The sequence below is a fragment of the Bicyclus anynana genome, chromosome 18 (genome assembly GCF_947172395.1).
Source record: "Bicyclus anynana chromosome 18, ilBicAnyn1.1, whole genome shotgun sequence".
Taxonomy (NCBI): domain Eukaryota; kingdom Metazoa; phylum Arthropoda; class Insecta; order Lepidoptera; family Nymphalidae; genus Bicyclus; species Bicyclus anynana.
The window spans coordinates 11,882,290-11,910,268 of NC_069100.1; the positions used below are offsets into that span (position 1 = coordinate 11,882,290).

The window sequence follows — 27,979 nt, forward strand, 5'->3', positions numbered from 1 at the left end:
AGCATCCACGAGTTCATTAGGACCATTGTATTCTCGTCTCTGCCCAATACAAACACTTCAACATGAACTCCTTCGCTGTTCTCCTGCTCTGCGTCCAAGCTTGCTTGGTACAGGTAAAAATCAAAAGAATGTTCTATATCGTTCTCTTGATAAAACAAGTGTTTTTGGACTATTTGTATATTTAAATTGTCATGTATTTCAGTCCGTGTTCGGGCAGTGCTGTGGCTACGGCGGTATCGGGTACGCGCCCGCTTTCGCCGCGCCCTTCGCCGCCCCCGCTCTCGCCGCGCCGGCCGCGTGCGGGCCAGCCTACGGCGGCGAGGGTATCGGCGACGTGGCGTTCGGCGGCCAGCTGCCGGTCGCCGGCACCACGCTAGTCTGTGGACAAGTGCCGATACTGGGCGCCGTGGAGTTCGGAGGCATCGTGCCGGCCGGCGGCGAGGTGTCCATTGCCGGCAAGTGCGCCTGCGGCTGCAGAGGATACTGATCAACGAATATCAAATCTAACTGAATGTGATAAATAAACGCATTTACTTTTACATCATGCTTTTTTCTTCTTTGAATATGATTCGTTATTTTAGATGAATCTCTTTTTTAGCTTCAAAGGTGAATAAAACAGGTCAAGTATGTGTCGGGCAAAGCGCAATGTAGTGTTCCGTGTTTCGCACTTCACCGATTGATGATTTTTTTCAATACCAACTTTATCTCAGTATTATTCAACAAGATTTATATATTTTCCTTTTCCAAGTAGGTACTTTTACTAGATTTTGACTATAAACATTTAGTAAGCCACATTTTTACTAGACATCCTAACGAAATATTTTTTCCAAAGTTTGGCACAACCTTGAAAAAGGTACCAGCTCAGCATTTTGCTGAATGATCCAAGCAAATGCTAGAGCACTGATTTTCACCTCATTTAGGTGACACCATACATAGCCACGCAGCGACATAAAAGTATTATAAATTTAACTTAAACCGTTTTTTTTATTCTTTTCAAGTTAGCCCTTGACTACTATCTCACCTGATGGTGAGTGATGATGCAATCTAAGATGGAAGCGGGCTAACTTGTCAGAAGGAGGATGAAAATCCACACCCCTTTCGGTTTTTTACGCGACATCATACCGTAAAGCTAAATCGCTTGGTGGTATGTCTTTGTCGATAGGGTGGTAACTAGCGACGGCCGTAGCCTCCCACCAGCCAGACCTGGAGCAATTAAGAAAACCTCAATCAGCCCAGCCGGGGATCGAATCCAGGACCTCCGTCTTGTAAATCCACCGCGCTTACCGCTGCGCCACGGGGGCCGTCAAACAAATTAAAATTAATAATTGTTAAATTATAATACAACTAAATTAAAAAATAAGAGTATTTTACTAAATTTAAGAAACTATAACAATTACATAATAATTAGATATATTAAACAACATTATGTTATAACTACCTACGAATATAATTTTAACAGGACTAAATAAAAAACCTTTTTGGAAGTATTTATTTACGGTTAAAAAATAAAAATGATTTTTTACAATATTTAAGCAATCGTTTATATCAATATTTTATATTAATAAAAAATAAATTTATATGAAAAACATTTAATTGAATTTAGCAAATTAAAAATAGATAAATAAATAAATAAATGTAATCCACAGTAAATAGAAAATCTCTACTAAAGAAATAAAAACTCTGCAACAAGATCCTGTTTAATCAGTTAATATTTTTAAAAGTTGCTTGTTATATTTAGCTTTTAAAGTTTTTTTATAGGAGCAGGAATATTGTTCCAGCATCTTGTTGCTGAGTAAGTAAATGAGCCCCTAAATGCAGCAGTACGATGAGGAGGGACTCCAAGCACATTACGATAACTTCGAAGAACCGTTATCAGACCAATTTAAGTTATAAATTAAATACAGTGACTTGCCCTGTGTAACAACGCCAAAGAGAAGACCTGCAAGATGCAACTTCCTCCTAGATCTCAGTTTCAGCAGTTGGTGGCTATAAAGGAAAGGAGTAACATGACTTCTACTCGTAGGAGTAATGTCATAACAAAACCTTGCACATACATTCTGCACTCTCTGTGTAAGACAAAAGTCGAGGTCCAAACACAACATAGACGTAGTTTAGTTTAGACAGCACCAAAGCCTCTACCAGCTGTGAATGTAATTCAATGGACAGATAGTCACGAATTGTATAAAACACCTTAAGTCTGTAAAAACAGTTCCGAACTACTTCCGCTATGTAATCTTCGAACCTCAAACCTGCGTCCATTAACAATCCTAAATTACGCGCTTGTTCGACTTCGACTCTATAGATTTAAGAGCCGGTACAGGTCGACTTTGTCAATGACGTTACCTCCAATACTGATATAAAAAACTGGATCAACCGTACGTAGTTACTTGTCAATAGATCAAAGTCAAAGTTTATGTTAATGGGTTCTGACCCATGAACATAAACTTAAAACTAGTGAATTACGATTTGACCAAGCTAATATCCTACTCAAGTCTTCGTTAACAAAGCTTACTGCCTCATTAAGCTTTTCTGGCTTGAAATGATAGTACAGCTGTAAATCATCAGTCAATCAATCATCATATGTCAGATGTCAGAGTCATCAGTCAATTATCATATGCATGATATTTAGAGTGAATTATTTGTTGAACTATATCTGCAGAATATAAAATAAATAAAAGCGTGTAGGATTTCGTTGTATTTTTCTATTGGTGTAGGATGGTTTCTTTGATTTCTTGGGTTTCTTCTATTCTTTATAGTAGTAATAGTAGCGCGAGACCTACTCTTTCTACATCAATAGAAAGAACTTTTTTTTAAAGGACATTATTAAAATTTGCCTCAGACTGTTCAAACATATAACCAAATTTAACAATTTAATTAAAATACTATAACAATTTTACTCAACTGTTTGTGTTTCATAACAGTCGCTAATAAAATATCGAAAATATAAGAATTTAAAACGATTTCTCATGTTTATAGTAAGTGACTGTTGTCGAATTAACGTCAGACTCGTAACATAAAAATGAAATGAAGTTTTTGATTGTTTCAACTCTCTTTATTGATCCGTTTATTTCAAATATCTTCACAGTTCACTTTTAGTAGAAACGTCCGCATCCGCATCCAGCGCGACCTTCGTATCCGTATCCGTATCCGAACGGAGCATAAGCGGCAGCACCGATGTCCTCAGTCAGCATGGCGACCTCTCCGTTGCCGCAGCCGTACGCGACCGAACCGGATCCAGCAGACGGCATGGCGCCCTCTAGTCCCACAGTTCCCAAGAACGGCAGAGCGCCGCGGACAGCGAGCTCTCCGCAGTAAGCGTTCTCAGACAGCACGGACACTCCGTTTGGTGGGATAGGGGAGGCGCTGGCTACTGGGAGAGAGCCGCCGGAGAAACCGGGTGCAGCGCCGCAGAAACCGGCGGCACCGTAGGGAGCGCCTGCCCAAGAGCCGAGGTAGGGAGCTTCAGCCCAGCCAGCGCCGATGCACTGTCCGGAGATGGACTGAAATATTAAAAATAAAATATTAAGAGATAAATACTAGAACATTTATTTAGGGAATTGATTCTGCCCAAATTAATGGCTATAATAATATGTATCTTTTTGTTAATATTGGTAATTAAAATTTTGCAAAAATAACAAATTTTATAAAATCAATCATATTATTGGGTCGGGTGTTTGAGTAACTGTTCTGGAACACTTGGGAATAAACTTATCACCACTTGGGAATAAATATTATTAACAAATTTTCCAGCTGCTTTATCATTATTAGGTAAAGGTTTTAATTTAATCTACTATATAAAAATAAGTCGGGTTTTCCTTCCTGACGCTATAACTCCAGAACGCACGAACCGATTTCCACGGTTTTGCATTCGTTGGAAAGGTTTCGGGCTCCGTGAGGTTTATAGCAAAGAACATTAAGGAAAAATTTCAACTTAGGGTAGGGGCAGGGTAGGGGTATGATAGAGGTAGTTGAAAGTTTACATCAAGTTTCACGCGCACGAAGTCGGGGGCGTCCGCTAGTTATTTATAAAACAAATAAAATCAAAATTCAAGAAAGCTAAATATTGAATACAATGGACTTTACCAACCTGCATTACTACAGCCTGAGCGCAGACAAAGAGTACGACTTTAGCGATCATTTTGAATTGCTGGAGTATGAACTTGAGAATGTATTTAAATCTGAAAAACAACCTTTTATACAATGTAGTTCAAAACCCTTATCACTATTGTGTAAATTAATAAAAAAAAAAATATTGAACCACTGTTCGATCGGACGTGACTTTTTACTCAAAGATAACCTTTATTATGTCAGTGTGCCATGCTACTCGAAGTAAACAAACGAAAGAAAACTTTTGACACAAAACAATTAATACCCATGTTTTTAAAATTTAAAAAATCATCAACATTCTTTATTCATTACATTGATAATCAGAATTTTATTTTATTACAAAATTTGGATATGCCAAACGGAATGTTGGAATTAGAGTCGGTATAAAAGCATTGACGAGTTCTTTAGGGTCATTGTATTCTCGTCTCTGTACAATACAAACACTTCAACATGAACTCCTTCGCCGTTCTCCTGCTCTGCGTCCAAGCTTGCTTGGTACAGGTAAATATCAAAAGAAATTTTAAATATCGTTCTCTTGTTAAGACAATTGTTTTTGGACTATTTGTATATTTAAATTGTCATATTTTTCAGTCCGTGTTCGGGCAATGCTACGGCGGTATCGGGTACGCGCCCGCTTTCGCCGCGCCCTTCGCCGCCCCCGCTCTCGCCGCGCCGGCCGCGTGCGGGCCAGCCTACGGCGGCGAGGGTATCGGCGACGTGGCGGTCGGCGGCCAGCTGCCGGTCGCCGGCACCACGCTAGTCTGTGGACAAGTGCCGATCCTGGGCGCCGTGGAGTTCGGAGGCATCGTGCCGGCCGGCGGCGAGGTGTCCATTGCCGGCAAGTGCGCCTGCGGCTGCAGAGGATACTGAAAAGCGACTAACGAATCTAAATGAATTGAGCAAATAAAAGATTATCCGACAATCCTTGTATTTTTACTAAGTATTTAATAAGAGTCAATAGTAAAATCAAAGCCTTAATTGTAAACGACTGCATTACTTATGGCAATTATAAAATTGGCAATGCTAATATTGTAATACATATTTTCTAAGAAAAAAGTTGCAATATGCTTTAAAATTTTTTAAATACAGTTTTACTACAGAATTTACCAGCAACTTTGTAATTATAAAGAATAGAGACACAATTTTTATACCAATGTACAAACCTCAACTACAGCAGCTACAACATTGAAAAAAACTGATTCAAGATAAAAAAAATTGAAAAAACCGAAATATATATAACTTGGTCGCACTAGGGATTTTTTCAAACTATTCAAATTAGATTTAGATAACTAGTAGTGCTGTAGTTGTTTGTAGTAGTGCTGCGCGTAAGCGATAACAACTCACCAGGGACACTGCAGTAAAAATTTATGATTGTGTGTAACCAAAATTATATATATTTTTTTTATTCTTTACAAGTTAGCCCTTAACTACAATCTCACCTGATGGTAAGTGATGATGCAATCTAAGATGGAAGCGGGCTAACTTGTTAGGAGATGGGTGAAAATCCGCACCGCACCGCACAGACAAAAATTTTAATAAGTTTGATTATGTTTTCGTAGCGTGTACACTTAAAGAACATTTATTTCGAAATCACAGAGATAAACTTCAATTTTATTTATGTCTAAAGATTGTATTCAATAACAATTTGCGTATAACTACGCGCGAAGCTGTTAGAACTAGTACTAGTAAATAACGCGATATTTCAAGTTCTCCATTTTGTAAACTGAGTGACGCAAAGAAAAAACCAAATGAGAAAAAACAAATAAATTAAGATTTTCAAAACACAAAAGCACGAGTAAGGTTGGCGGCATACACTCGTTTTCTGTATTCGTTTTCTTAATTTTCGTAATTTCGATTTGGAGTTCCGTGGGACTACCACAGACTTTACGTTTTTTCTTCATTCGGATTGTATATTGTCACTTGCCGTGACCTTGATATCTTCCAGGCTACCTAACTTAAAGAAGTAATGTATTTGTACATAATGTGCAATACAATAAATACATAAAACTTACACTCAAATAAATAAACAAATATAATAAATAACTATGTATACAGTTATGTACAGTAAACCAATGTGACATGCGAAATATTTGCCATATCATGCCTACATCACATTTACATTTCAAAGAATATATTTTATTTAGGTGCCTATGTCAGTATTTGAAATTAGTGTGGCATCAGCAAATAGTAAATATTATAAAATCTTTTTAACAAAAAAAAAATAACCGACTTTGCACTTTGAAGGCAGTGCCAAGCCAGTGACTTATTAATTAAAGCCTTTTCTGAAAGAACTTTAAAAATGTTTTATTTTTCTCTTTTTAGTGTGCATAGTGGATGAACAGTAGGGGCAATTTCGTTATTTTCATTTTAACACAAAATACTGAACAGATTTTCACCAAAAATTAATGAAACCAATCTGGAAGTATACTCTTTCAAACAAAATAAAAATTTACAAAATTTATTTAGAAATGACGAAGTTATGAGGGAACGAACATTAAAAAAAAATAAAAAAAAAACACATACGTTGAATTGAGAACCTCCTCCTTTTTTTGAAGTCGGTTAAAAATACTACTACTGTCTCTATTCCTTCTCCCATTAGGTATATACGATAAGGTGCCAGTCTGTCAAGGCAATAAGCATCCCGCATTAGGACCAGTTCCATTTACCAGGGAACCAACGTCACTTCATTAGGCCTCTTGTCATCATTCCAACATATTCTTATATGAGCTCGATTAACGTGGGATTATTTATGGTCCCTTCTTAGGGCTTCTTAGTCAACAAGGAACCCTTATAGTTTCGCCATGTTTGTCTGTTCGTCTGTGGTTTAGCTCAGATACTATTACAACTAGAAGGCTATTTATTACAATTTAGTATTGAGCTTTTCTGTAGGTACTTTTACATAAAAGGCAAGGTTAATGTCTAATCCACACAGCTCAAACCGCGGATGTAGATTGGCAATTTTGACCGAAATTCGGTTATAATACCAAAGTACCAAGGAGATGTAAGGGTTCGTTTCATCTCAAAATTTCTGAATAAATAAATAATAGAAAGGAATTTGTAAAAATGCTTTTATTTGTTCAATTATTATTTGGGACTAGATAGTCGTTGATCAGTATCCTCTGCAGCCGCAGGCGCACTTGCCGGCAATGGACACCTCGCCGCCGGCCGGCACGATGCCTCCGAACTCCACGGCGCCCAGGATCGGCACTTGTCCACAGACTAGCGTGGTGCCGGCGACCGGCAGCTGGCCGCCGACCGCCACGTCGCCGATACCCTCGCCGCCGTAGGCTGGCCCGCACGCGGCCGGCGCGGCGAGAGCGGGGGCGGCGAAGGGCGCGGCGAAAGCGGGCGCGTACCCGATACCGCCGTAGCATTGCCCGAACACGGACTGAAAAATATGACAATTTAAATATACAAATAGTCCAAAAACAATTGTCTTAACAAGAGAACGATATTAAAATTTCTTTTGATATTTACCTGTACCAAGCAAGCTTGGACGCAGAGCAGGAGAACAGCGAAGGAGTTCATGTTGAAGTGTTAGTATTGTACAGAGACGAGAATACAATGATCATACTGAACCCGTTAACGCTTTTATACTAATGTATTTCCAACATTTAGTGTGGGACATCACAATTTCGAAACAATATCAAACTAACTATTTAATTTTAAAAACACTGTTTACCTATTAATTACTAAACTATTAATAGAAAAACTTATCTATCGCTATTTTGTATGGTAGGTATCGTTAAAATATATCCATATAATGTCACGTACAACAAAACTATAAGCCGTTAGTAGGTTAGTACTGTAACCTATTTCTTAATTTTCACAATAGTGATAAAGACTAACGACCTGTTTAGTATAAAATACAATTATTCAGTTTTAAATCCATTCTCTAGTTCACACTCGAGTAATAAACAATCCAAAATGTTCGCCAAGGCTTTACTTTTCGTATGCGCTCAGGCTGTTATAATGCAGGTGAATAAAGACTTTGAAACTCTGTTAATATTATGTTTTAAATTTTCTTTTGATTTACGTGGATTCAGTTTCGTATAGAGCTACTGCAAGCATACTTGAGAGTTCTTCTCGCTGCCTTACGATTAAATGGTACCTCTTGAATCACTACCTACTTACAGACTTGACTTTCAAAAACAAATTAATTTGAATTAGCCTCCGGTGTTACTTTTTATTATCTTTGTTAAATTATAAATGAGGTTAATCACTACTTCTGTGTGAGATGAAATTATATTTTATATTTATTATTGCAGTCAATCTCCGGACAGTGCATCGGCGCTGGCTGGGCCGAAGCTCCCTACCTCGGCTCTTGGGCAGGCGCTCCCTACGGCGCTGCCGGTTTCTGCGGCGCTGCACCCGCTTTCACCGGCGGCTCTCTCCCAGTGGCCAGCGCCTCCCCTATCCCACCGAACGGAGTGTCCGTGCTGTCTGAGAATGCTTACTGCGGAGAGCTCGCTGTCCGTGGCGCTCTGCCGTTCTTGGGAACTGTGGGACTAGAAGGTGCCATGCCATCTGCCGGCTCCGGCTCGGTCGCGTACGGCTGCGGCAACGGAGAGGTCGCCATGCTGACTGAGGATTATGCAGCTGCTGGTATCGCCGGCGCTGCCATCGGTCCTTTCGGTTACGGCGGATATGGTTGCGGATGTGGACGTTTTTACTAAGAAGAAGAACAAAGATGTTTGAGTCCTACAAATAAACTTTAGCTAAACAACTTTATATTTTAATTTGATTCTTTAACCCTTTTCACTTAATATTTTTTGAACGTAACTAATGTCCTAGTCTTGTTGCCCTTCTTAAAGTAACAATAACGGTAAGCAAGGCAACAAGAACCATATTAATTATATTTATGGATAATGGGAATAGTTGTGGTGCTGGTACTTCCCAAAAGAAACTCTACGACTCTGACGATGAAGTGGGAAAGTGTGTCTACTTTGCTGACTGACGACATAATTATAGATGCTACCGACTTTGCTCTATTCAGCCAGAGTAAAGATAATTCAGCAATGATGGGCTCATAAGATGTAGATGTGAATACGGACGTATATTTTAGGAGCGACTATTTTTTTCCTCAAACTGAACAACAAATTGAATTGAGATAATTCCATTTTTTATTCCTTGTCACAATTACTTTCCAAAACTTATATGTCCTTACGAATAAGAAAATATTTATCTAGGGCTAATAAAAGTATTTACTTATACTTTAGACTTTATAACTTCAACTGTAGGCATAGGATTAATAGGCATATGGTACATAAATTTAACTAAGTATGCATGTAACTTCTATCTATATTCTGAGCTAAGTTGCTTTGGTTACAATCCACCCTGAGTTTTCTTTTCGTCTATAATTTTTGAAAAGCAGAATATCACATCGATTTTAAATGATATACACAAAGAAGTATTCTTACAATGGTTCATTTTGTTGAACATCACTGTCACTTTTAATCTAAGTATCTCCTCACATGGGCCACACGCGACAGCCACAAACGCCGCCAAAAGTAGCAAGCAAGGGCTACAAGAGTAGCTGAAGCGCACGAAAGCCATTTGTGGCCGGTGGTCGACACTTGCGGTTGGTGGCCGCTACTTTTTTAACCGAGTTCCAAAAAGGAGGAGGTTCTACGTTCGGCTGTATGTATGTTTTTTTTGCACCTTACCTAACCTATGCATGCAGTATCATAATGGACTGAAACGAAGAAGGTTTAATTGCGCTGCTTTTGATAATAAAACGTCGTCGTAGAAGACGAATCCGTAGTTATTGGATACATCCAATTTTAACATAGAGGGGTGAGGAATCGTGCTAGTGGCGTTTTGCGGCGTTTTGTGTCGGCTTTCAGTGGCCGGTGCGGGCCACAAGAAGCGAGCAGCGACAATTGTAGCGTGTGCTTGTAGGTGAGGAAGGATAGAGTTAGTGAAGCAGATGTGACAAACCTCTCCATTATATATTAAAGTTAACGAAGGTTAGAAAAGGGTAGAGAAGGGAGCGCTGTCGGGACACCATTGAACGAGTGTCAGCACGGGAATTAGATTATAGGAATAGTCTACTTAGGACTAATCACCTGGCCTAATTCCTGAGACATTGAGGTACGGGTATGGTATAGTTTCTAAAAGTATTTTTTCTATTAGAAAATGTATATTTTCAAGCAGCTTTAAATTAATTTCACAAATCAAAACAAAGTTTGACCAAGTATGAAACAAATATTATCAAACATTGTCACATATGCAGCTTCGAACGACTTCTTAATATCACTGGTCAATTGTTATTGTTCTTATGAGCTGATTAATTCTTAGAATCGATCTATATAGAGCTGTTTAAACATATTGACTTAAAAAAACATGTTTTTACTTTAGCGATCACCTACTCAAAATCTACCTACTAGAGCGAATTAGTCAAATGTTTCAAGAAATCTAAGTTTGATGCTTTTAATTGCTGCATCTTACGTTAAAATTGGTTAAGCTGTTTAAAAGTTATAAGACATTTATATTACGTCCACACGCACCCTCACTTTTACCGACAGACAGACACCATCGTAAAATAGTAGCTTCCTAGGGCCTCACTACGCAAAGATTCGATGAGAACTCGTTTTTCAAAAAAAACGCCAAATTCATATTTTCCCGAGTCCCTTCTAAGTTCTAAGTAACCAGCAGGATACTGAAAATCATTAGCGGTAATTTTCAATGGTCGTAAACATTTTACCATGCATGAAAAAAAAAATTAAAAATATCATTAAAATACATTCACCTACAATTTGGATTCAGAGGTATAACGATTGATCGGCATCTTACGCATCGGACGCATCGCATCAAATGGATTTTAGTATTTCTTGTATAGAAAGTCGTACAAGTGCATCCACTGATCCGTATCTTACGGATCTCATCGGACGGATTTTATCTACTGTAAAATTATAAATCCGTTTGTTACGATGCATCCGATACACTATTAATAACTTAGATGATATCGGGTTGAATAGAAATTATTAAAAAGATTATTTTATGGATAAAATGCTTTTATTTGCTCAATTCATTTAGATTCGTTAGTCGCTTTTCAGTATCCTCTGCAGCCGCAGGCGCACTTGCCGGCAATGGACACCTCGCCGCCGGCCGGCACGATGCCTCCGAACTCCACGGCGCCCAGGATCGGCACTTGTCCACAGACTAGCGTGGTGCCGGCGACCGGCAGCTGGCCGCCGACCGCCACGTCGCCGATACCCTCGCCGCCGTAGGCTGGCCCGCACGCGGCCGGCGCGGCGAGAGCGGGGGCGGCGAAGGGCGCGGCGAAAGCGGGCGCGTACCCGATACCGCCGTAGCACTGTCCGAACACGGTCTGAAATACATGACAATTTAAATATACAAATAGTCCAAAAACAATTGTCTTAACAAGAGAACAATATTGAAAATTCTTTTGATATTTACCTGTACCAAGCAAGCTTGGACGCAGAGCAGGAGAACGGCGAAGGAGTTCATGTTGAAGTGTTTGTATTGTACAGAGACGAGACAATGATCATATTGAACTTGTGAACCCTTTTATATTAATTGTATTTCTTTATTGGGTAAGAAGAAACATAATTTCGAAACAGCGTTACTTAGTTACTTAGTTGTTACCTAACAACGTAAGTATATTAATTTGTGTCTATAATTAAAAAAAATACATTTGTTTATAGATTAGTAGACATCGGGACCAATATAATTTGCAGAACTTTTCTATCGCTTTTCGTTATTTCGAATAATTTAAAAAGGTCACGTCCGATCATACAGTTATATTTGGTTACTTAATAGTGATAAGGATTGTGCTACATTTTTGTATAAAAGGTTAAATTACAGCCTTAAATCCATTCTCAAGTTTACGCTAGAGCAATAAAGAACCCAAAATGATCGCTAAAACCGTACTTTTCGTCTGCGCTCAGGCTCTTGTGATGCAGGTTAGTGAAATCACAGAATACATAAAAGTAAAGTCCTATGAATGTGCCGAATTATTTTGTGTTTCAAATACTTCCTTTTTATAATTCTTACTTACTTCTACGGCGCTACAAATATTTGTGTGTTTTGACTTTCTCAATTCGAATTTAAAGAGCGATCGGACTCATCACCTAGAGGTGGTGGTTCGATCCCCGTCCCGTTGGTCTAATGTCGTACCCACTCCTAATACAGTCTTTCCGGACTAGTTGGAGGGGAATGGGAATATTGGTCATGTTTAAAAGATTTGGCAAATATTCTTTAAAAAAAATAAAATTGTTCTTTTCCACACAGATAATATAATTACAGAGATTACGTCTGACTGTTGAGACTTTGCATTGCTAACGGTTGTAATGAATGTTGTTTCTGTTTGCAGTCTATCTCCGGACAGTGCATCGGCGCTGGCTGGGCCGAAGCCCCCTACCTCGGCTCTTGGGCAAGCGCTCCCTACGGTGCCGCCGGTTTCTGCGGCGCCGCGCCCGCTTTCTCCGGCGGCTCTCTCCCAGTGGCCAGCGCCTCCCCTATCCCACCGAACGGAGTGTCCGTGCTGTCTGAGAACGCTTACTGCGGAGAGCTCGCTGTCCGCGGCGCTCTGCCGTTCTTGGGAACTGTGGGACTAGAGGGCGCCATGCCGTCTGCCGGATCCGGTTCGGTCGCGTACGGCTGCGGCAACGGAGAGGTCGCCATGCTGACTGAGGACATCGGTGCCACCGCTTATGCCCCATGGGGTTACGGATACGAAGGTCGCGCTGGATGCGGATGTGGACGTCTCTTCTGAGAAAGACGTTACTTAATATTTAAAATATATTAAACTGAATTAAAGGACATTTTTGTATTTTATTTGACTTTTAGTTTTTTTGTTTCCTCAGCACTACAAAGGTACCTACTGAAACACTTTACTACTGAAAAATGATTATGCGAATTGATGATTTCACTGTCGTATCTGGAAATACCACTCTATCATAATAGAAAAATCCTGCAGTTGCAATTAATTAAATAAATTTTAATTATTTTTCCATTTTTAGTGAAATATAGATACTACGTGTAAAAAAATACTTTCATACACAAAATAAAACACCTATTCCATACCATTCCCTCCCCGCCTTAAATTTAAAAATTCCTAAACCGAAGAGGAGTTCCCTTAACTGCCCTTCGTCTTCATCACCAGATACCTAATGACAGTCACATTCCATCTAGGTGGAAAGTTCTCATCAATACAAATTAATCAAGTCCAAACACAAGGTAGCTACTGTAAACCGTTAAGGAGTTCCCTTAATTTACCTTTGGTCCTCATCATCAGACCCCTAATGACAGTCACAACCCATCTAGGTGAAAAGTTCTCATTAATACAAATTAATCAAGCCCAAACACAAGGTAATTATTGTTGTTAAGGAGTTCCCTAGTCAAAATTTTGGCACTATCATCAGATTGATTCCAAATCATCATTAAATTTTAGTGATTAAACAAATTTCATAAAAAAAATTACGAACACGTTAGCCATCTACATAATTTTTGAATTTTTCTCGCAATTTCTCCAGGTTTCCATCATCAGATTCTGACATGATGAATATGGGACTACATGTGGAGTAATACCCTTTAGAACAAAAAAGGATTTTCAAATCGGTTGAGGCGTTTACATGCATTAAAAATAAAATAAAATAAAAAAATCTGTTAAAAAATTTAGTTTCGTAAAATTCAGGCTGTATAGCTTTCTTATCTTTGCTTATCCCCGTTGGGAAAATTAAAGATGAATTAAAAATGTCGAAAACGGTGTAAACGTTGTAGCAAACTCTTTTTAATAAAGTAATGATTTAATTATTAAAGTTGAATTGTCTAGGTTTTTTAGATATAAGTAAATTGACGGGTGGTTAGGGTAGGCCAGGACCGCAGATGGACATTCCCTTTTAGCAGATTGGAAATAATACGTAAGCAAAGTTAGTAGGTAGTTGAAACAGACTAAAAATTAATAAACGTATTTTCTTTCTTTTATTCTTTCTAGTTCTAGCTAATTCACATCATAAAACTCTTTCCTTCGAATCCCAGAAAATTTCTGTCGGATAAATCACTTCTGCCTTTTTTTAATCGACTTCAAAAGGAGGGGGTTATCAATTCGTTGGAACCTTTTTTTTATGTATGTCAGGATCTGATGATGGAAACCTGGAGAAATCGAGGGGAAATTTCGAATATTATAGGGACAATTAGTGCGTTTCTTAATGTTTTCATTAAGTATTTTAAAGCACTACAATTAAATGAAGGTCTGATGTCAATATGATAATGGAGCCGAAGCACAAATGAGGAAACTCCTCATCGATTACAGCAGTTACCTTGTGTTTGGACTTAATTAATTAGTATCGATGATCAATTTACCTATAGATGGGTTAGGACTGTAATTAGGGGTCTGGTGATGGAGACGAGCGACAATTAAGGGAACTCCTCAACGGTTTACAGTAGCTACCTTGTGTTTGGGCTTGATGAATTTGTATTAATGAGAACTTTACATCTAGATGTGTTGTGACTGGGACGAGGGACAGTTAAGGGAACTCGTCAACAGTTTACAGTAGCTACCTTATGCTGGGACTTGATTAATTTGCATTGATAAGAAGTTTACATCTAGATTTGTTGTGACTGTCATCAGGGGTCTGATGATAATTTATTTTGCTAAGAACTTTTCATCCAGATGGATCAACACAAACAAAGAACGGGGAATGATGTATGCGAGTAAAGGTTAAAGTAGTATTTTTAAAATTCGTTTGGTTGATTGTATCGAGCTACTAATCATATGAAAATAACGTCGTAGTTGAAGGACTAATAAAAAAAAATGTTTTTTTTTACACTTATAACATGGTATCACTAAAAATTAAAAAATTAAAATTTTTAATAAAAAAGTACAACCGACTTCAAAGTTATTAAAGTTTTTACTAAACTAAAAAGCAATAAAGTTTACTCAGTGCGATCAGTTTGAAGGCGGTACCAAGTTAGTGATGTATTAATTCAAGCTGTTGAAATCATAAAGATGTAGTATTTTCAGACAGCTCTTTCAGAAACGGCTTTAATTAACACAGCACTACCTTGGTACCGCCTTCAAACTGATCGCACTGAGCAAACTGAGAAGGTAGCACATACGATGTTATTTTTCGCTTTTTAGTTTAGTAAAAACTTTTTAATAATTTTGAAGTCAGTTGTTAAATTTTTTTTGGAACAGAAGATCCTTGTCAAGTACAATTTGGACTGTACTATTCTTTTTGAACAATAGTGTTATACACAGAAATGGATGGATGAATCCTTTAAAAAAAAACCACCAGCCTGATGCACTTCCAAGCAAATGACTTGGATCACCTTTTCCATTTTTTAGTAACAGCACAAATAGCCCCATTTGTGCTGTTGAGTTACTATGAAACTCTGAAATATGTTAGTAGGTACAGTACAGTAGTTGCATCTAAGTTTATAAGATCAAATAAAATTCAAAAAATATTGAATGGAATTTAGCTTTTATTTGCTCAGTTCATTAATATTCTTTAGTCCTTGCTCAGTATCCTCTGCAGCCGCAGGCGCACTTGCCGGCAATGGACACCTCGCCGCCGGCCGGCACTATGCCTCCGAACTCCACGGCGCCCAGGATCGGCACTTGTCCACAGACTAGCGTGGTGCCGGCGACCGGCAGCTGGCCGCCGACCGCCACGTCGCCGATACCCTCGCCGCCGTAGGCTGCCCCGTACGCGGCCGGCGCGGCGAGAGCGGGGGCGGCGAAGGGCGCGGCGAAAGCGGGCGCGTACCCGATACCGCCGTAGCACTGCCCGAACACGGTCTGAAATACATGACAATTTAAATATTACAAATACTACAAAAAAAACACTTGTCTTAGCAAGAGAACAATATAGAAAATTCTTTGATATTTACCTGTACCAAGCAAGCTTGGACGCAGAGCAGGAGAACAGCGAAGGAGTTCATGTTGAAGTGTTTGTATTGTACAGAGACGAGAATACAATGATCGTACCAAGCTTGTGAATGCTTTTATACTAATTGTATTTCCAACTTATTGGGTAAAATGAGCATGAAAATTTCGAAACGTAGAACGTGCTTGTTTCATTTATAATATTTAAATCATGTTTTAGATGTACTACTATTTGTATGGATAAACCACTACAAATCATAACTTTGCATAACTTTAACATAATTTTTTTTATGATTACTGAATTACTTAAAAAGGTCACATCCAATCATACACTAGCCTGAATGTTTAATTTTTCTTTTACACAATTATGATAAGGATTGTGTTACATTTTTGTATTTAAATGGTTAATTTACAATTTAAAATCCATTCTCAAGTTCACACTCGAGAAATAAAGAATCCAAAATGGTTGCTAAAGCCGTACTTTTCGTCTGCGCTCAGGCTCTTGTTATGCAGGTTTGTAAAACCACGGAATAAATATAAAATATAAAATAATAGTGCTACAAATGTTCCAATTCAATTTGTTTAAAATACTTTTCTTTTGTCAACTTTGCATTACCTACTTACTTCGGCGCTACAACCCTTTTTTTGTCTTTCTTTTATTATAGGAGATCAATCTCCTCAATAAGTTATAATAATAATAATAATAATAATAATAATTTATTTATTCATCAGAAAGCAGGTTTACAAAGATTACTTAAATATAATAAGACCCTGATACTCTCTACCATAATAATTTGGTGTATGAAAAATTTAAATAGACTATGTATAATCCTAATTTAAAAGCAAACAAATAAAAAAGAAAACATATGTAATAGCTTATATAATTTAACATTTTAAGATTCAATGATTATGACAAATGTAACTCAAAACTACTGTGACAGATAAAATAAAATAATAGTCGTAATATATACTGTCAAAATTATTAAACCTTGTTAAATTTAGTGCAAAGTCAAGTAATTATTACCAGTGAAATGTTAAAATGTCAATTAAAATTATGTCAAACACACATGTCAATTAAAATTATGTCAAAATATTTATCATACGTCAAAAAAAAAAAAAAAGAATATCATTAAAATTTGTAATTTAAATACTCATTTAAGTTATAGAAACATTTATCCATAAGCATTTTAGAAACCTTACTCTTGAAACTATTTACATTGTCAATCTTATAGATATCTGGTAGTTTGTTATATATTGAAATTGCACTACAATGTACACTCTTAGCGAACATGTCAAGCCTTTTTGGTGGCATTATTAGCTTATCTTTTCTTCTTCGCCTGACATCACTTAACTCATTGTAACTTTTAAAATATTTAGGATATCTTTTAACTAGTAATAATATTTCTAATATATACAAACAAGGCAGAGGGAGAACATTAAACCTTTTAAACAAAGGTCTACATGAGTCAAGCGTGTGCAAGCCACATAAGGCCCTCAAACAAGCCTTTTGCTTAACGAACACAGTGTTTATAAGTACAGAGTTTCCCCATAAGATGATTCCATACCTTAGCAGTGAAGAAACATATCCATTATATGCCAACAAAGCTGTTTTGTAACTGTTGGTTTGATATAATCTTCTAAGAACAAATACAAATCTATCCAACTTAGCGCATAATTGTTCGATGTGGGATTTCCAATTGCAATATTTATCAGTTATTATCCCCAAGAAAGTTGTAGTTTCTACTTCATTTATAGACGACCCTTTATAACTAATTTTGAAATTTGAGGATATGTTGTTATATGGCATATATTGAATAAATTTTGTTTTCTGCATGTTGACTGACAAATTATTTCTGTCTAACCATTGGATAACTTTTGATAAAGCATCGTTACACTCAAACTCAATAGTTGATCTATCCTTGCCAGTAACGACAATAGTTGTATCATCAGCATACATAATGCATCTGTGTTTGATGACATTCGGGAGGTCATTTATATACAAAATAAATAATAAAGGACCTAGGATACTGCCTTGAGGAACACCATATGGATTTTGAATTTTAAAATTTGATCGGTATATATTACATCGAAAATTATTTGTATTTAAAATTTCAACACATTGCATTCTATTGCTAAGGTAACTTTCCAACCACTGTAAACAACTGTTATGTTCTGTTATGTCCTTCACTTTTTTGACACAGATAATTTCCTCATTATTTTTGATTCTCTCTGAAACAATTTGTATGCTAAGTTTTTTAAGTCATCTTTTTTCCTGTAGTATCCATTTTGTTGCCTCTTTTTCTCCTTATATAAATTTATTTATAAATATTACAGACATTTAAAGTCTGACTGTTGAAACTTTGCATAACAAACGGTTATTATTAATGTTTTTTTTTTACTTGCAGTCTATCTCCGGACAGTGCATCGGCGCTGGCTGGGCCGAAGCCCCCTACCTCGGCTCTTGGGCAGGCGCTCCCTACGGCGCTGCCGGTTTCTGCGGCGCTGCACCTGGTTTCTCCGGCGGCTCTCTCCCAGTGGCCAGCGCCTCCCCTATCCCACCGAACGGAGTGTCCGTGCTGTCTGAGAATGCTTACTGCGGAGAGCTCGCTGTCCGCGGCGCTCTGCCGTTCTTGGGAACTGTGGGACTAGAAGGTGCCATGCCATCTGCTGGTTCCGGTTCGGTCGCGTACGGCTGCGGTAACGGAGAGGTCGCCATGCTGACTGAGGACATCGGTGCTGCCGCTTATGCCCCATGGGGTTACGGATACGAAGGTCGCGCTGGATGCGGATGTGGATGTGGACGTTTCTACTGAGAAAGACGATAATGTTTGCCATAAATTTAATAATAAACTGAATTGAAGCAATTTGTATTTTGATTGACAAAGTCTTTTGTTGTCTCAGCGCTACGTTAACACGTATAGGTCCTCTATATATAATCCTCTTTTAACTAATTAATTAATGGTTATGTAATTAAACGATTTCTCTGGTGTAGTTTGAAATACTTTTCTACATAAAATCAATGGAAATAAATTGAGTACGGGGTACAGGGCAATTTAGGATTTAATGACATTACTAAATTGAAGCATGCTTACCTCAGTTTAACCAAGCGTTCAAACCTGCTAAAGTACTCATAGTTCGCTATTTTCTTGGAAATAGTTCATTTAAGTCCTAATCAAGGGTTGACTTATTGATATTGATAAATATAACAATTATTTATAATTCTCGGTAGGTATACTCAAACCCATTCAGTAATTGTCCCTGAACCAGGAACAAAGATCAGTACAAAAGTTCGATCAGCTTTTGTCGGTTTTCCCCCTGGCCTAAAACTAAATTAAAACCCTACCTTTAGTAAGTCTTATGTTTTTATTTGATCTTTCTATCAGTCTAATACCTACATAGAGGAGCTCAAATTTCGTTTCCAAGATTGGGCATTAAAGCTCCCTCGGTAGTCAAATGAGAATTTGAAAAATTGGACGACATTTGAGAGTGGACCAGACTCGACTCGACCCACAACTAAAACGCATTGTCGAAAACAAGAAAGATTTTTGCATACTGACCAACAATCTCAAATATTTGGATGGCACCACGTGATGATGATGATCATTCTTGGTAGGAATCTAATGTTAAAAGTTTATATAAAAAATGTTGATACTTGTTTTTCTCTTTTCAGTTCATTACGCTTAAGTTTGCTTAAGTTTCGGGTTATAATATTACGTATATTATACAGGGTGTCCCGTAATTAATGGATAACACGCAATTAGTAGATACACGATCTAATTAACTAAAACTACTTAATTTAAATAGTTTTCCGAAAATTTCTAGGGTGACCAAGTTACTATAATTTTATTTCAGATTTTTCAATTTCTTCTATCTTGAATTAGTTTCTTCAATACTGTAGCTGCTGTAGTTAAGATTTTAAAGATCTAATTTTTGTATAATATTACGGATTAAATTACCAATGTTATGATACTATTTTTAAAAATATTGTTTTATTTGAGAAGAACCTTTTTACTACATAATAATTATATTTCTTTCAATAAGATGACATATTACAAAAAGCTGTCCCGTAAAAATAATGTATTAAACTGAAGCGTACGACCATTTTAAAAACTTGTACAGTTATCGGGATTTATAAATTGGTATAAAACTTGTGTCTACTCTTTGTAGTTACAAAGTTGCTGGCAATTAAATGTATTGTTGTATAAAGTGGCGTTGAATTTCCAATACTAGAAAAAAACTTTGAAGGGTGCACATTCCTACGTTTTTCTTCAAAATGTATTACAATATGCCTACTAACAAAAAAAATACTCTTACTAATCAGATCTGTAGTATGTCAAAATGCTTGTTTATTCAATGAATAGATCATTTTACGAAATAAATTTTTCATAATCCTTATCAGCCTTTTTAAGTGGTCTATAACAAAGAGACTATTCTGCATAAAATTTGGAAAGACAGGAACATCTCCTAAAACACAAAAATGCGTCTTGTCCGGTCTCTAATCTTTCCAATATTCACATATGCAGCTGAGACATGGACTATCAAATCAGCTGATCTGCATCGCATAGATGCCTTTGAGATGTGGTGCTGGCGAAGAATGCTCCGTATTCCGTGGACAGCGCATAGGACCAATGCATCGGTGTTGAAACAACTCAACATCTCGAAAAGACTTTCCACCACCTGTCTTCAGAGGATCCTCGAGTACTTCGGTCACATTGCCAGGAGAGAAGGAGATAACCTAGAGAAACTTGTTATCACTGGCAAAGTGGAAGGAAAGAGACCTCGGGGACGTAGCCCGATGCGTTGGTCAGATCAAATCCGCACCACTCTCGATACAAAAGTACACGATGCTCTACAAGTCGCGAATAGCCGAGCCGCATGGCGTGACATCGTGCGGAAAAAAGTTATGAATGTGTGATAGGGGTCACGACCCTCAGTAATGAGGAACACGACGCGGAGAGAGATAACAAAGAGACAATCCTTGTATGAGAGGAGATTTAAACCCACCAAGCTGCTTCAACGCGAGTTGGTGGGTTTAGTTTATAATGTTTGACTATATAATTATCATTTTCAGATGTTAAAGTCGATGACCAGAATAGACGCATTAACGTGAGTCTCATAAAATAACCAGCGATGCTTCATTTATTGAATAAACAAGCATTTGATGTCACAACAGATCTCTGTAGTAAATCAAATGCTTGTTTATTTAATAGAAATAGTTTAGAAATAGTTCCTAGTAAAATCTGTGTATTCTTTTAATAATGATGATGAAAAAATACAAAAATATTTAATAAAACATGTTTTTATTCGCTCATTTAACTCAGACGGGTAAATTTATCAAAGGTTTTTCAGTATCCTCTGCAGCCGCAGGCGCACTTGCCGGCAATGGACACCTCGCCGCCGGCCGGCACGATGCCTCCGAACTCCACGGCGCCCAGGATCGGCACTTGTCCACAGACTAGCGTGGTGCCGGCGACCGGCAGCTGGCCGCCGACCGCCACGTCGCCGATACCCTCGCCGCCGTAGGCTGCGCCGTACGCGGCCGGCGCGGCGAGAGCGGGGGCGGCGAAGGGCGCGGCGAAAGCGGGCGCGTACCCGATACCGCCGTAGCCACAGCACTGCCCGAACACGGACTGAAATACAGGACAATTTCAATATTACAAATAGTTCAAAAAAACACTTGTCTTATCAAGAGAACAATGTAGAAAATTCTTTTCATATTTACCTGTACCAAGCAAGCTTGGACGCAGAGCAAGAGAACAGCGAAGGAGTTCATGTTGAAGTGTTTGTATTGTGCAGAGACGAGAATACAATGATTGTTTGAACTCGTCTATGCTTTTATACCTCTTGCATTTTTTTAGGTATATGTGGAAGCAAGATTTCGAAATTGGTACATTAACATGATAATCAACGTTTCCAATAAAGCAAAGGTTTAATTAATTGGTATTAATTACTGATATTCAAAGAAAACTTCGTAAAGTCACGTGCCTTAGCAAAAATAATAATTTTCACAACTGTTAAAGGAGATAATGATTTTTGTCAAATCATTTGGTATAAAAAGCCATTCAATTAATGTTTTAATTATTCTCAAGTTCCACCTCGAGTATAACTAATCCAAAATGGTCTTCAAAGCCGTACTTTTCGTCTGCGCTCAGGCTCTCGTGATGCAGGTAAATCTATGCGTATTTTTAATATTTCGTACATCCCTAGAGGTAAAAAGAAATGCTTATAATATGTATGCCGAATATTTCGTGTATTTAAGTTAAAAGTTTTCTTATGAATATGTTGATGTTTGCAGTCCATCTCCGGGCAGTGCTGCGGCGCCGGCTGGGCCTCCGCCCCGTACCTCGGCTCTTGGGCAGGCGCTCCCTACGGCGCTGCCGGTTTCTGCGGCGCCGCGCCCGCTTTCTCCGGCGGCTCTCTCCCAGTGGCCAGCGCCTCCCCTATCCCACCGAACGGAGTGTCCGTGCTGTCTGAGAACGCTTACTGCGGAGAGCTCGCTGTCCGCGGCGCTCTGCCGTTCTTGGGAACTGTGGGACTAGAGGGCGCCCTGCCTACTGCCGGCTCCGGCTCGGTCGCGTACGGCTGCGGCAACGGAGAGGTCGCCATGCTGACTGAGGACATCGGTGCTGCCGCCTATGCTCCGTTCGGATACGGATACGGATACGAAGGTCGCGCTGGATGCGGATGCGGATGTGGACGTCTCTACTGAGAAAGAGGACAAAGTTTCACATCATAACTTATAAACTGGATTAATACAAATGTCGCATTTTACTAAAACTCTGTCTCATGTCTAAAACCTTGATTAAATTCGATGGACTAAAAGCTACATATTACATACATTAACTACATCAACAAAACAATTAAATGAAATTTTTGGAAAAAGAAATATATTTTTGTACCTACCCTGCCTTAACACAAAGTTTTTATCAGTGGGCGTCCGTGACTTTCAGTTTAAGGTGTCATATTTATTTTACATTTTAAATGTAACCAGGATGCCATTATCAGATCTTGACATGAAAAAATGGGACCACCCTGGAATCCAATCCTTCAAAACAAAAAAAGAATTTTCAAAATCGGTCCATAAATGACGGAATTATCGCTGGACATACATAAAAAAAAACACACATACAGCCGAACGTAGAACCTCCTCCTTTTTGGAAGTCGGTTAAAAATATGACAACTTCGTTTATAAACTTACTTTATAGGTACGAGATATTTATTCCCCTTTACGACCCTTATTTCTCTTAAAAAAGAAGTTAAAGTTTACATTTTTAAATTAAATTATGGTTTCCTCCTAAATAGCTGGTAATGGACTTGGCTTCGTGCAATTGTAAAAGTTTTTCATAAAAGAAATAAGGATTTTTTTATTAAAAAGTAAAAATTCGTTTCGTAAAATGCAAACAATCGCCATACAACGTGATCTGTATACAACGTGATCCGAAATTTCGCAACAATGGAAAAGTTGGAAAATGTTACGCGAAGCACCGTCCGAGGAAACTCAAGAAATGCAGTAGTATTTTTCACGTCTCGTAATTTCGTAAACGGAATCAACTTTGGATAAATTGTTTTTGTATGGTATTTTTTTACTTGATGAAACATTTTTAACCGATTTCAAAAAAAAGAGGAGGTTATCAATTTGTCGGAATTTTTTTTTTGAAACGGACTTTAATTGTTTATTATTTATCGTTATAAATACATAATTATTTTATTGCATTCTGTAAAGTTACAGCGATGTCACATCGCTGTCAGTTACATACACCTCTACTCAAAAGCCTGTTGACAATTTGGCCAGATTGTAGTCAAGGGCTATCTTGTAAAGAATAAAAAAAAATCCGTAAATTGTTAACAAAAATCACAATGTCAACTCAGCAATGTCATCTAGCTACTCTATGATATCAACAGCTAGTGTTGTCAGACGGCATGTTTTACTGTAATCTCGGTTTTTATCAGTTAGCATAACAAATAGAAAATACTATAAGCCGGGTCAGCGGGAATAAAAACACAACTGCCTTTTTCACCAGAATTATCGCATATAATCTATTGTATTTATAATACATAAGAATAATCAATGATAATACATGGGTATTTATGCACTTTTACATGTAATTATTGACTTTTTCCTCACACTGATCTCTCTTTTGTCCTCCCTGTACCATATATCCTTTCCCTCCAACTCGTCGACCGACTACGTCACTCTCTCTGCTCTGATTGGTCAATGTTTCTCTGCGTCCACGCTATTGGCTGATTACAGTAAACTTACGTCTAAAAATCTAACAAATAATTAATCAAATTTAAATAGTTGAAAGAGATTAGCTTAATTAATTTATCTACTTCCAAATTTACGAAGTATCGACTGTGGGATTTGTGGCCATCTTTAACAGAACCTAACAATACGAAGTTAAGAATTGCCAACAATAGCTATAATATGTCCACTAACATACGTCAAAGTTAGTGAATGGGTCAATTGCTGGCCAAATTATTAATTTTGCATTGAGATTTATTTGCATTATTTATTTGCAAACAAAAACAACATGCTTGTTATTATTATTTTATTTGCTGACCAGATATTATTGAAAAAGCAAAACTGCATTATGCTGTGAAAGCGAATCAGCATAATTAAACGTACCATAAGAGCCGTGATAGCCCAGTGGATATAACTTCTGCCTCCAATTCCGGAGGGTGTGGGTTCAGTTGTGTGCATTTTAAGAAATTAAATATCACGTGTCTTAATCGGTGAAGGAAAACATCGTGAGGAAACCTGCATACCAGAGAATTATCTTAATTCTCTGCGTGTGTGAAGTCTGCCAATCCGCATTGGGCCAGCGTGGTGGACTATTGGCCTAACCCCTCTCATTCTGAGAGGAGACTCGAGCTCAGCAGTGAGCCGAATATGGGTTGATGACGACGAAACGTACCATTTACGACCCACCTCGTTCGTATATTTCCAAGCCATAGTGTAAATTTTCATGTCACTAATTTTAAAAAGTAGCCGTGCTAGCCCAGTGGATACGACCTCTACCTCCGATTCCGGAGAGTGCGGGTTCGAATCCGGCCTGGGGCTGGTCCAACTTTTCAGTTGTGTGCATTTTAAGAAATTAAATATCCCGTGTCTCGAACGGTGAAGGAAAAACATCGTGAGGAAACCTGCATACCAGAGAATTTTCTTAATTCTCTGCGTGTGTGAAGTCTGCCAATCCGCATTGCGTGGTGGACTTTTTTTTTTATTCTTTACAAGTTAGCCCTTGACTACATTCTCACCTGATGGTAAGTAATGATGCAATCTAAGATTGAAGCGGGCTAACGCTAAATCGCTTGGCGGTACGTCTTTGCCAGTAGGGTGGTAACTAGCCACGGCCGTAGCCTGCCACCAGCCTGCCACCAGCCAGACTTATTAAGAAACCTCAATTGGCCCAGCCGGGGATCGAACCCAGGACCTCCGTCTTGTAAATCCATCGCGCATTCCACTGCGCCACGGAGGCCGTCAAAAACCCTTGTCATTCTGAGAGGAGACCCGAGCTCAACAGTGAGCCGAATATAGGTTGATAATGATGAATTTTAAAAGTATTTAAAAAGATTAAACTCGATCAGCTATTGTTTTAAAGGTCACCGGTCTATCGGGTTAAAAGGCGTCTCTCTTTAATTGACTGGGACATTGTCTTTATTCAGAACTAGCGGACGCCCGCGACTTCGTCCGCGTGGAATTTAGTTTTTCACAAATCCCACGGAAACCATGGATTTTTCCGGGATGAAAAGTAGCCGATGTGTGATTTCACTCCAGAGTGAAATCTATTTCCATTCCAAATTTCAGCCAAATCGCTTCAGTAGCCGCAGCGTAAAGGAGGAACAAACATACAAACTTAAACACAAACTTTCGCCTTTATAATATTAGTGTGATGTGATACCCGAGCGAAGTCGCAGCGGGCCGATATCTATACTAATATAATAATCTATACTAATATAATAAAGCTGAAGAGTTTGTTTGTTTGTTTATTTGTTTGTTTGTTTGATTGAACGCGCTAATCTCAGGAACTACTGGTCCGATTTGAAAAATTCTTTCTGTGTTAGATAGCCCATTTATCGAGGAAGACTATGGGCTATACGGGAACGGGAACCACGCGGGTAAAACCGCGCGGCGTCAGCTAGTGTTTTTATATACAACGTTCACAGTTTTTCTGTAGTGTATTTAGTATCAGCATTGCACCCGTGCGAAGCCGGGGCGGGTCGCTAATTATATAAATAAACCTTCCTCTTCAATCACTCTATCTATTAAGTATAAATAGGGAGGGATATATTGATATAGGGACAGAGAAAGCGACTTAGTTTTACACTATTTTGTAATAGTGAAACAGCAGGTATTGCCTGCGCATTGGCGTATCTAGGATTATTTTTAAGAACGATTTAGCGTTGTCGTATAGAACCCGAAAGGGGTGTGAAATGTGGGTTTTCATCCTAGTTAGCTCGCTCCCATCTTAGATTGCATCATCACTTACCATCCAGGTGACATTGTAGTTAACAGCTAACTTGTAAAGAACAAAATATCTGCACCCTCTTAACTTTTAAGGTATTATGGAAAACAGCCAAAAGTATGTTCAAAATAAATTTATTTCCAACAAAAGGTGCGGTGGCCCGCTTTTAAAAATGCATTTAGAGATATATCTAAACTATGATAAACTAAAACATCTTAGTAGTAAGCTCTTCCACATCCACATCCAGCACGACCTTCATAGCCGTAGCCGTAGGGGCCAATAGCAGCACCGATGTCCTCAGTCAGCATGGCTACCTCTCCATTGCCGCAGCCGTACGCGATGGAACCTGACCCAGCAGTTGGCAGGGCTCCTTCTAGAGCCAAAGCGCTCAAGAACGGGACAGCGCCGCGGACAGCCAGCTCTCCGCAGTAAGCGTTCTCAGAAGCGATGGAAACTCCGGTTGGAGGGATACGGGATGCGCTGGTCACGGGGAGATAGCCTCCGGTGAAGGCTGGAGCGGCGCCGCAGAGGCCGGCAGCACCGTTGGGAGCGCTTGCATAAGAACCGAGGTAGGGAGCTTCGGCCCAACCAGCGCCGATGCACTGACCAGCAATGGACTGTAATAAGAATAGTCTTTAATGCACCTGGGTTATCAGACGAAGGGGCTACGCCCATTTGTTTGTATGATTGAACGCGTTAATCTCTGGAATTATTGGACCGATTTAAAAAATTCTTTCAGTGTTAGATAGCCCATTTATCGAGGAAGGCTATAGGCTATATATTATCTCCGTATTCCTAAGGAAATGGGAACCACGCGGGTGAAACCGCGCGGCTTTAACTAATCTACTATATTACCTAATCTGATGGTGATTTCCGGAAAAAAAGCGCATTCAAACAAACAAACTCTTCAGCTTTATAATATTAGTATAGATTTCCGTTTTCAAGAGATATTTTTCAGATTATGGGTTTTGAGCAGTCAATATTAACATGACGATTGATATAAATAAGAGTATAAAAGATTGTTAAACTTCTGGGCTTTAATAATAATCTCAGGTTTTTGGGCTCAGAAGATCAAAGATAGTGCAATGGAGTTGAAGGCAAAGTTTACTTATTTTTTCAATAGCCATAAGTAGGTATTTGGATTCCTCCTTGACCTTCGATCAGACCAATAAACCTCGTCTTCCGAAGTCAAACTTGCAATATTGATAATACTTAGATTTATATTTATGATGGTTTATTTACCTGCATGATGGCCACTTGGGCGCAGACGAATAGGACAACCTTGGCGACCATTTTGGATATTTGTTGATTGTTTGGGATCAAACTACAGAATGATTTGACTAGTTCAACCATGTCTTCTTATACTAAACATCTAACCCTTATCAGTGACTTTGTTATGACATAACTTGTGACATTGTTGCTATATGTAGCTATTTCTAATCAGTAATCACGTAATAATAATTGTTATGAAATAAATAAATAATTTATTTTTAATGAAGAAACATTACTAAATTCACTTAAATGTTAACAGTTTTGGAAAAATAATAATTTA

At 38.4% G+C, this 27,979-nt stretch overlaps 10 protein-coding genes across 10 annotated transcripts; 5 read left to right on the top strand and 5 right to left on the bottom strand.

The window, feature by feature from the left end:
* The first annotated feature begins 62 nt into the window (after window positions 1-62).
* Window positions 63-5,011, top strand: LOC112051592 (uncharacterized). Its single transcript, XM_052887013.1, has 6 exons — window positions 63-113; window positions 203-470; window positions 3,185-3,311; window positions 4,102-4,168; window positions 4,516-4,608; window positions 4,699-5,011. Exons 1-6 carry the CDS (start codon window positions 63-65, stop codon window positions 4,975-4,977), a joined length of 885 nt encoding a protein of 294 aa, XP_052742973.1. The 3' UTR covers window positions 4,978-5,011.
* A 2,007-nt stretch (window positions 5,012-7,018) lies between these two features.
* On the bottom strand, window positions 7,019-7,723 carry LOC112051596 (chorion class A protein Ld12-like). Its single transcript, XM_024090312.2, has 2 exons — window positions 7,585-7,723; window positions 7,019-7,495 (listed from the first exon to the last, which is right to left on the bottom strand). Exons 1-2 carry the CDS (start codon window positions 7,633-7,635, stop codon window positions 7,217-7,219), a joined length of 330 nt encoding a protein of 109 aa, XP_023946080.2. The 5' UTR covers window positions 7,636-7,723; the 3' UTR covers window positions 7,019-7,216.
* A 311-nt stretch (window positions 7,724-8,034) lies between these two features.
* LOC112051589 (chorion class B protein PC10-like) lies at window positions 8,035-8,806 on the top strand. Its single transcript, XM_024090304.2, has 2 exons — window positions 8,035-8,085; window positions 8,376-8,806. The coding sequence occupies exons 1-2, from the start codon at window positions 8,035-8,037 to the stop codon at window positions 8,781-8,783; spliced, it is 459 nt and encodes a 152-aa protein (XP_023946072.1). The 3' UTR covers window positions 8,784-8,806.
* A 2,321-nt stretch (window positions 8,807-11,127) lies between these two features.
* On the bottom strand, window positions 11,128-11,829 carry LOC112051590 (chorion class A protein Ld12-like). Its single transcript, XM_024090305.2, has 2 exons — window positions 11,530-11,829; window positions 11,128-11,440 (listed from the first exon to the last, which is right to left on the bottom strand). Exons 1-2 carry the CDS (start codon window positions 11,578-11,580, stop codon window positions 11,162-11,164), a joined length of 330 nt encoding a protein of 109 aa, XP_023946073.1. The 5' UTR covers window positions 11,581-11,829; the 3' UTR covers window positions 11,128-11,161.
* A 299-nt stretch (window positions 11,830-12,128) lies between these two features.
* On the top strand, window positions 12,129-13,017 carry LOC112051587 (chorion class B protein M2410-like; the record flags this gene model as incomplete). Its single annotated transcript, XM_052887014.1, has 2 exons — window positions 12,129-12,152; window positions 12,446-13,017. Coding segments are annotated over 2 exons (426 nt in total), but the record flags the coding sequence as incomplete, so codon positions are not given.
* A 2,578-nt stretch (window positions 13,018-15,595) lies between these two features.
* On the bottom strand, window positions 15,596-16,017 carry LOC112051591 (chorion class A protein Ld12-like). The gene is made up of 2 exons (XM_024090306.2): window positions 15,967-16,017; window positions 15,596-15,874 (listed from the first exon to the last, which is right to left on the bottom strand). Exons 1-2 carry the CDS (start codon window positions 16,015-16,017, stop codon window positions 15,596-15,598), a joined length of 330 nt encoding a protein of 109 aa, XP_023946074.2.
* Window positions 16,018-16,423: 406 nt separating this feature from the next.
* LOC112051586 (chorion class B protein L11-like) lies at window positions 16,424-18,815 on the top strand. The gene is made up of 2 exons (XM_024090302.2): window positions 16,424-16,474; window positions 18,367-18,815. Exons 1-2 carry the CDS (start codon window positions 16,424-16,426, stop codon window positions 18,772-18,774), a joined length of 459 nt encoding a protein of 152 aa, XP_023946070.1. The 3' UTR covers window positions 18,775-18,815.
* Window positions 18,816-21,263: 2,448 nt separating this feature from the next.
* LOC112051594 (chorion class A protein Ld12-like) lies at window positions 21,264-21,748 on the bottom strand. Its single transcript, XM_024090310.2, has 2 exons — window positions 21,684-21,748; window positions 21,264-21,591 (listed from the first exon to the last, which is right to left on the bottom strand). The coding sequence occupies exons 1-2, from the start codon at window positions 21,732-21,734 to the stop codon at window positions 21,307-21,309; spliced, it is 336 nt and encodes a 111-aa protein (XP_023946078.2). The 5' UTR covers window positions 21,735-21,748; the 3' UTR covers window positions 21,264-21,306.
* A 308-nt stretch (window positions 21,749-22,056) lies between these two features.
* Window positions 22,057-22,834, top strand: LOC112051584 (chorion class B protein L11-like). The gene is made up of 2 exons (XM_024090300.2): window positions 22,057-22,128; window positions 22,257-22,834. The coding sequence occupies exons 1-2, from the start codon at window positions 22,078-22,080 to the stop codon at window positions 22,668-22,670; spliced, it is 465 nt and encodes a 154-aa protein (XP_023946068.2). The 5' UTR covers window positions 22,057-22,077; the 3' UTR covers window positions 22,671-22,834.
* A 3,720-nt stretch (window positions 22,835-26,554) lies between these two features.
* Window positions 26,555-27,720, bottom strand: LOC112051613 (chorion class B protein L11-like). Its single transcript, XM_024090329.2, has 2 exons — window positions 27,670-27,720; window positions 26,555-27,044 (listed from the first exon to the last, which is right to left on the bottom strand). The coding sequence occupies exons 1-2, from the start codon at window positions 27,718-27,720 to the stop codon at window positions 26,643-26,645; spliced, it is 453 nt and encodes a 150-aa protein (XP_023946097.1). The 3' UTR covers window positions 26,555-26,642.
* Between the last annotated feature and the right edge of the window lie 259 nt (window positions 27,721-27,979).

Coding starts and splice junctions, on each gene's coding strand:
- LOC112051592 (XM_052887013.1), top strand. CDS start 63: ATGAACTCCTTCGCTGTTCTCCTGCTCTGCGTCCAAGCTTGCTTGGTA. Junction 114..202: donor TCCAAGCTTGCTTGGTACAG/GTAAAAATCAAA, acceptor CATGTATTTCAG/TCCGTGTTCGGGCAGTGCTG. Junction 4,169..4,515: donor TGGAGTATGAACTTGAGAAT/GTATTTAAATCT, acceptor CGAGTTCTTTAG/GGTCATTGTATTCTCGTCTC.
- LOC112051596 (XM_024090312.2), bottom strand. CDS start 7,635: ATGAACTCCTTCGCTGTTCTCCTGCTCTGCGTCCAAGCTTGCTTGGTA. Junction 7,496..7,584: donor TCCAAGCTTGCTTGGTACAG/GTAAATATCAAA, acceptor CATATTTTTCAG/TCCGTGTTCGGGCAATGCTA.
- LOC112051589 (XM_024090304.2), top strand. CDS start 8,035: ATGTTCGCCAAGGCTTTACTTTTCGTATGCGCTCAGGCTGTTATAATG. Junction 8,086..8,375: donor CTCAGGCTGTTATAATGCAG/GTGAATAAAGAC, acceptor TTATTATTGCAG/TCAATCTCCGGACAGTGCAT.
- LOC112051590 (XM_024090305.2), bottom strand. CDS start 11,580: ATGAACTCCTTCGCCGTTCTCCTGCTCTGCGTCCAAGCTTGCTTGGTA. Junction 11,441..11,529: donor TCCAAGCTTGCTTGGTACAG/GTAAATATCAAA, acceptor CATGTATTTCAG/ACCGTGTTCGGACAGTGCTA.
- LOC112051591 (XM_024090306.2), bottom strand. CDS start 16,017: ATGAACTCCTTCGCTGTTCTCCTGCTCTGCGTCCAAGCTTGCTTGGTA. Junction 15,875..15,966: donor TCCAAGCTTGCTTGGTACAG/GTAAATATCAAA, acceptor CATGTATTTCAG/ACCGTGTTCGGGCAGTGCTA.
- LOC112051586 (XM_024090302.2), top strand. CDS start 16,424: ATGGTTGCTAAAGCCGTACTTTTCGTCTGCGCTCAGGCTCTTGTTATG. Junction 16,475..18,366: donor CTCAGGCTCTTGTTATGCAG/GTTTGTAAAACC, acceptor TTTTACTTGCAG/TCTATCTCCGGACAGTGCAT.
- LOC112051594 (XM_024090310.2), bottom strand. CDS start 21,734: ATGAACTCCTTCGCTGTTCTCTTGCTCTGCGTCCAAGCTTGCTTGGTA. Junction 21,592..21,683: donor TCCAAGCTTGCTTGGTACAG/GTAAATATGAAA, acceptor CCTGTATTTCAG/TCCGTGTTCGGGCAGTGCTG.
- LOC112051584 (XM_024090300.2), top strand. CDS start 22,078: ATGGTCTTCAAAGCCGTACTTTTCGTCTGCGCTCAGGCTCTCGTGATG. Junction 22,129..22,256: donor CTCAGGCTCTCGTGATGCAG/GTAAATCTATGC, acceptor TGATGTTTGCAG/TCCATCTCCGGGCAGTGCTG.
- LOC112051613 (XM_024090329.2), bottom strand. CDS start 27,720: ATGGTCGCCAAGGTTGTCCTATTCGTCTGCGCCCAAGTGGCCATCATG. Junction 27,045..27,669: donor CCCAAGTGGCCATCATGCAG/GTAAATAAACCA, acceptor TTCTTATTACAG/TCCATTGCTGGTCAGTGCAT.